Here is a 6000-nt window from a genome sequence, read left to right as displayed (position 1 = left end):
TGGTAAAATATATTTCTAACTTACAATTACCAAAATGTTGTCTTAACGTTGAAAAATCAATTCCTCATACTAACTTGTTTCTTATTTATGTTTTGCATTTTTTTAATTTTTATGTTGAAAAATCAGCTAATCTGTAATTAATTTTTTAACTGCAATAATATATATATATATATATATATATATATATTTTAATTTTAATATTTTTTTCATTTGCCTACTAAACCTACATTTTGTTATAAAAGCAACGTAATAACATAAAAGACAATATGAAAAAAGAAAAGAATCTAACAAATATATTATTCCTAAAAAAGAATTATAAATTATTTATATATAATTTAATAATTAAAAAAAATAATACATAACAAAAATATAAATGATAATAATATGTGAATATTAATTAAGCTATCAATTATATAACATATTTTCGTTTTTTTAACCGGTAACCAATTTTTCGAATTATTTTTTTAAGTATTGAGGTTGATCATGTACTTAAGGATATAAACAAGTACAAGCCACGTGGCCTTGCCCACACCCTATTAGAAATAAGTGTTATAGAAAATTTGACTATATATTATAAGCAATTATGGTGGTCAAGGTATCAAATTCCTTGTTCCGTTCATTTCATGTGTTCAAATATGTTTCATTTCTTATTAATGTGTTCTTAATATACTATACAGCTATTTTCTAAGGATACTTGGACTCGATTCAAAGACCTTTGATGTCAATTTAGAAAAAATAAAATAAAATAAAGTCTCATGTTAATCTTTTAAGATATGGTATCTTTGGTAAATATTTTATGATAAAAAAAATTAAAAATTGTCGTGTATAGAAACCATCTGTGGAATGAATCGTTGTTCCGATTGTCAAACCTCACAGTTAACTCCCACTCACACAATACACTCTCTTTCCTTTTGCTCCCTTCCAATCCAAGAACATTCATTTTCTGCTTCCTGCTGCAACTGCAACTCGTGTTCACAACAGTAAACGACGTCGCTTAGTGCCATTCATTACCACACCCTATCTCTCACACCCACATTCCCTTTCTTCCAAAGTTCGCGACTTTCGCACACCCTCATGGCCCCGAGCCCCGAAACCGAAACCGGGTCGGGTCCGAGGAAGCTGAACGGCGAGAGCATCTCCGAGTTGGTTTCCGAGTTGCGCGACTCGTTCCTGAGCAGCGAGTTCGACCGAGTCGAGGAGATTCTGGTGGCGCGGGAAGCGAGGCTGGAGGCGGAGCTGGCGGAGAAGAGGAGGGAAATCGGGTGCCTAAAGGAGAGAATCGCTTTTGAGAAGTTGGAGAGGATCAATGCTGAGTTGGAGCTGGAGAGGCTCAGGCAAGAGAGGTGTGATGAGAAGAAAAATGGTGGGTTTGGATTGGGTGGGGGTGTGAAGAGTAATGATGAAGTTGGAGGTGGAAAAGTTGGGGTTTTGGGGGAGAAGGAGAGAGGGGGTGGTGAGGAGGGGAAGAGAGTGGTTGGAATCGATGGCACTGTGTCTGTGAAGAGAGATGGGGATGGTCTAGTGGCTTCAGGTATGTGTGAAGATTCTTGGTGCTTTTTTTTTTTTTTTTTTTTTTTATTAGCTTGGCTATATGGTTGTTGTGCTTTTTTCAATGATTGTTAAGGTAAAGGAAAAAAAGAAATTTGAGTTTGGTTGTGGAAGTAATGGGGTGATTATGATTTGGTTTGGTTCCTAGGTATGTGACATATCACATTTTGTGTTTTAGGGCAAGTGTTTCTCTCTTACAGGTGCTTCTAGATAAGTTTATCTAAACAGAACTTTATTATGATTAGTCGAGTTGAGGGCAAATATGGAATGTTTGGTGATTGTGTCAGTATGTGGGACAGAACTTTCTGTATTAGGAGGATTTGGTGCATTACTTGTGATGAATTTTGTGGTATTAGACTTATGTTGATTTGTTCAATTGGATTAGAACTGTTAACTCCCTCTCAGAACTGGATTCCATTAGGTCGGCTTTTCAACTTATTCATGTAGCCAGTGTATAGTAGCTGTTGGAAGAAGATTAGACGCCTCAAATAGCCAGTGTATAGTAGCTGTTGGAAGAAGATTAGACGCCTCAAATCTCGAATGTGTATTTTATATCTGGTTTATTGAAATAAGATATGTATCTTCCGATCTTTTTCTGATGTTTTTGAATTGCTAATAGCATGGATTTGTGGAAAAGCCAGGAAACTAAATCTCTATGTGTGTGTGTGTGTCTTTAACTGTTTGGAAAAGAACATATTATTGGCTCTTTACTAATTGCTCTTACGATTGGGGTTTAAGGGTTACATGGAGGGGGCAAAAACCCAGTCATGTTATTACATTTACTTGGCTTTTCCTTTTACTGAATGACATTACTTGGCACACACATCAATTTCTCTACACAACTCTACCACTTCCATTTTGTCTTTTTAGCTAGGTTTCTGAATTCTTTGGTATGAACTAGTTATCTTTAGTTCATGAGATATTGTGAATTCTGGTCCTATTTGGTGAGCATTTTAGTAATCACCTTATTATTAGTTCATTCCTCTTGTTCTTATCCTTATCCTTCTACAGTTCTACTGATATGGCCAAATGAATATGGTGAAAGAAAGATTCATTATGTCAAACAGGAATCTGCATTTTTTTCTCTTTTAGATGTTCAGCTCATGGTTTGATTAGCAAACTTCTGATTATGCATATTCTATGAGATTTGAGGACCCTGATGTCAGAACCTGTGATTGGTGTGGTTTTACTCAAGTCAGTTACCTTAATTTTTTCTGTTCTTATGGAGAGCTGCTTTGAGACTGTGTGTTGTGTAAAAAACAAAAGATTTCCTATGAAAATGAGTTTATTGGATTTCCTACCATATTAATATCTAAATTTTAATGAAAGCATATATCTTCAATTACTTAAAGAGCCAAGTGTGTTTATTGTGTAAAAGCAAAAGATTTCCAATACAAACAAGTTTGTTGGATTTCACACCATATGTATATCTAAATTTAATAGATGCGTATATCTTCAATTACTTAAAGGGCTAACTGTGTGTGTTTTGTATTGTGTATTGTGTAATACAAACAAGTTAATTGGATTTCCTACCATATGTATGTCCAAATTTAATATATGCATTCAGTTACTTAAAGAGCCAATTGTGTGTATGTAATGTGTAAAATGCAAAAGATTTCCTATGGAAACAAGTTTATTGGATTTCCTGCCATATGGTTTGACAAAAGCATAATCATTTAAACAGCTTGAAGCTGAATTTTCCATGATTGCCAGAAAATTATCAGTGTTCTATTGGGGTTACAAAGTCTACTGCACTACATTTTCCAAGCTTCTGCTTAAAGTATTTTTGTTGGCAAATACACTATCATGTAGGACTAACATGCCTCTTTGATGCCAGCAGGGGGAAAATTGGAAATCAATAATGTTATTTGTATAGAAGACAGTGATGAAGATGAATGTAATTCACAAGCAACATTGGATAAGAAAGAGACTACTACTATTGTAGGTAATCCTCAAAGTTCATCAGGAGCATTGCAGAAAAAACTTCTATCAGGAGCGGCTGAAACCATTGGAAATCTCAAAAGAAAATTTGCTTCATCGTGTGATTTCAGCATGAAATTCAATGTCTTGGATGACTTGGACTTGGATAATGATTCTTCCTCTTCTAGTTCCAGTTCTAGTTCTTCCTCTGGATTTGATATTGATAAACTACCTATTGCAAGCAATAAGAAACGAGAGTTAATGCAACCAATCTTGGATTGAAGTTTTCACAAAGGTAAAGTGGCTGGACATATTAGATAAAGGGGGGAAAATCCTTGGCACAGAAACATTTTGTTATATGGATCACAGCAACATTTTGTTGTATGGATCACACGAAGCAACATACAGGAGGGTAGGAATAATAGGAAAAAATGGATGGTGATGTATGGGTGTTTTTTTTTACTTATGAGGGTAAATTTATTTGTAAATTGGTGTTCTATTAAATGGCAGGATTATTTGTTTATTGGTTATATTATTTAATTACTTTTTTAATTTCTATAGTTTTATAAAATATATCTTTAAGTCCCTATACATAATTTTTTTTGTTTCTTTTTAGTTTATATAGTTTTATAAATTTTATCTTTTAGTTTTTATAAAAATAGACTACAAAGATTAAAATAAAATAAAAATAGTATGTATAGAGATTAAAATGAAACATTTTTAATTATAAAAATTAGAAAGTAAAGATGATGAAACTATGGGGATCACAAGAATAATTAAATCTTGTATTTAAAAGTTAATTATAATAACCAACTTCTCATTCACTCAAAGGGTGCATGAACAAAATGAGCGTTAGTTTTACCGGTAGGAGTTAGGTTCTATCTTAGAGGCAAGTAGGGATGACAAATATACCTGTAATCGCGGGTAATACCTGAACTCGTCCCGATTTTGATGGGTAATACCCGGTTTGTCCGGGTACGGGTACGGGTAAAATTCGATATATTAAATCGGGTACGGGTACGGGTATGTACTTACCCGTCCCGTACTCGCACCCGTAGCCGTCCTCGTTCCCATTTTTAATTTAATATTTATTTTTAATTTAATTATATTAAAGAATTTTAATATTTTTTTATGTGTAATTATTTATTATAATATGAAATAGAAAAATAACTTAATTATAATTATAATATAATAAAAAATAATTTAAAAATATTATATTTTTTTATAAAAAATAAAAAATAAAAAAATTGACGGGTACGGGTATACCCGATACCCGACAGGGACGGGGATGAGAATGAAAATCACATATCCGACGGGTACAGATACGGGTATTGAAATGAATTTGGCTCGCGGAGAAGGGGACAAGTATCATGAAACCCGTACCCGTCCCGCCTGTTGCCATCCCTAGTGGCAAGTCATGGTTTGAATTTTTGAGACTTTTACATGTGGAAGATACGAGATAATTGTGAAATAAAGAATGAGAGAGAGACACTACTTACTCATACCAAGTGTAAGATGAGTTTTTTTTTTCCTAACTATATTATTGGTATAAATTATGTTTTAAAATTCAAATCGATTATAAAATTAGTTAAGTTACTAGATTAATGAGTCATAAGTCAAAATGGTAAATTATTAATTAAATCGTGTTACTTAGTTTTTATTGATTTTTTTTAAAAATATTCATATTATATATATATATATTTCATACTTACAAATTTTAATAAAATATATATTATGTCTTAAAAACGTTCTCAAAAAAATTATAATAAATATAATACTAATTAAGAAACAAAACTATAGGCTGGTTGAGTTGTATAAATTAATATATACTTATATTAAAAAATATATTATATAAATTATTTAAGTTAATTGCATAATAATAAAATATGTTAGTTTAGCTGTTAAATAATCGTATTTATGTAAGTTCAAGTTTTATCTTTAAATAAAACATAATATATATATATATATACATATATATATATATATATATATATATATATATATATATATTATATTATATATTAAACATAATAACATGGAATTACTTGGTTCAATGGTAGCTTTGAATTTGGTGTTTAGATGTCACTAATTCCGGTTCGACTAGTCGGTAAGTTTGGGAATTATAAGTGTATATGAAATAGATATTTTTCTCTCAATTTAATATTTTTCATATCAAATGTCAAAACTTAAACCCTTTTATAATTTGGTTAAATAACACACTCTTATGAACTTTAGTTATTTTTTATACATAAAATGAGAGAAAAAAAATGACGTTCTTATAACTATAAATTCTTAAAAGAATCACTATTATCCACTTTTTGTAGATATAAGCTAAAGCCCACGTTAAGTTTTGGTTATAGATAGTTTGTTTTGATGCAATAGAATTGAATATTATTAATAGGGTGAGTTGCGTTGTGGTAATATATATTAATTATATATAGCATGAGCTTATATATGTAGGAGTACGAAATAACATTCTTTCAACTTGCTTTAAAGATAGTTCCGTGGTGGTATTGTTATCAAATGCTTTCC

The 6000-nt window shown here is 31.4% G+C and overlaps 1 protein-coding gene across 2 annotated transcripts; it reads left to right on the top strand.

The window, feature by feature from the left end:
- The first annotated feature begins 821 nt into the window (after positions 1 to 821).
- LOC109818571 (uncharacterized) lies at positions 822 to 3998 on the top strand. Of its 2 annotated transcripts, none has more exons than XM_020384085.3 (2): positions 822 to 1531; positions 3389 to 3998. In XM_020384085.3, exons 1-2 carry the CDS (start codon positions 1075 to 1077, stop codon positions 3748 to 3750), a joined length of 819 nt encoding a protein of 272 aa, XP_020239674.1. In that variant the 5' UTR covers positions 822 to 1074; the 3' UTR covers positions 3751 to 3998. The 2 variants fall into 2 exon arrangements, with proteins under 2 accessions (XP_020239674.1, XP_020239672.1); XM_020384083.3 differs by having other exon boundaries at positions 3386 to 3998.
- The last annotated feature ends 2002 nt before the right edge of the window (positions 3999 to 6000 follow it).

This window comes from Cajanus cajan, chromosome 2, assembly GCF_000230855.2.
Source record: "Cajanus cajan strain Asha chromosome 2, NIPB_CcT2T_4, whole genome shotgun sequence".
Taxonomy (NCBI): domain Eukaryota; kingdom Viridiplantae; phylum Streptophyta; class Magnoliopsida; order Fabales; family Fabaceae; genus Cajanus; species Cajanus cajan.
The sequence above is the reverse complement of the archived record's forward strand: the minus strand, read 5'-3'. Positions and strand labels throughout refer to the sequence as shown.

Coding starts and splice junctions, on each gene's coding strand:
- LOC109818571 (XM_020384083.3), top strand. CDS start 1,075: ATGGCCCCGAGCCCCGAAACCGAAACCGGGTCGGGTCCGAGGAAGCTG. Junction 1,532..3,385: donor GGATGGTCTAGTGGCTTCAG/GTATGTGTGAAG, acceptor CTTTGATGCCAG/CAGGGGGAAAATTGGAAATC.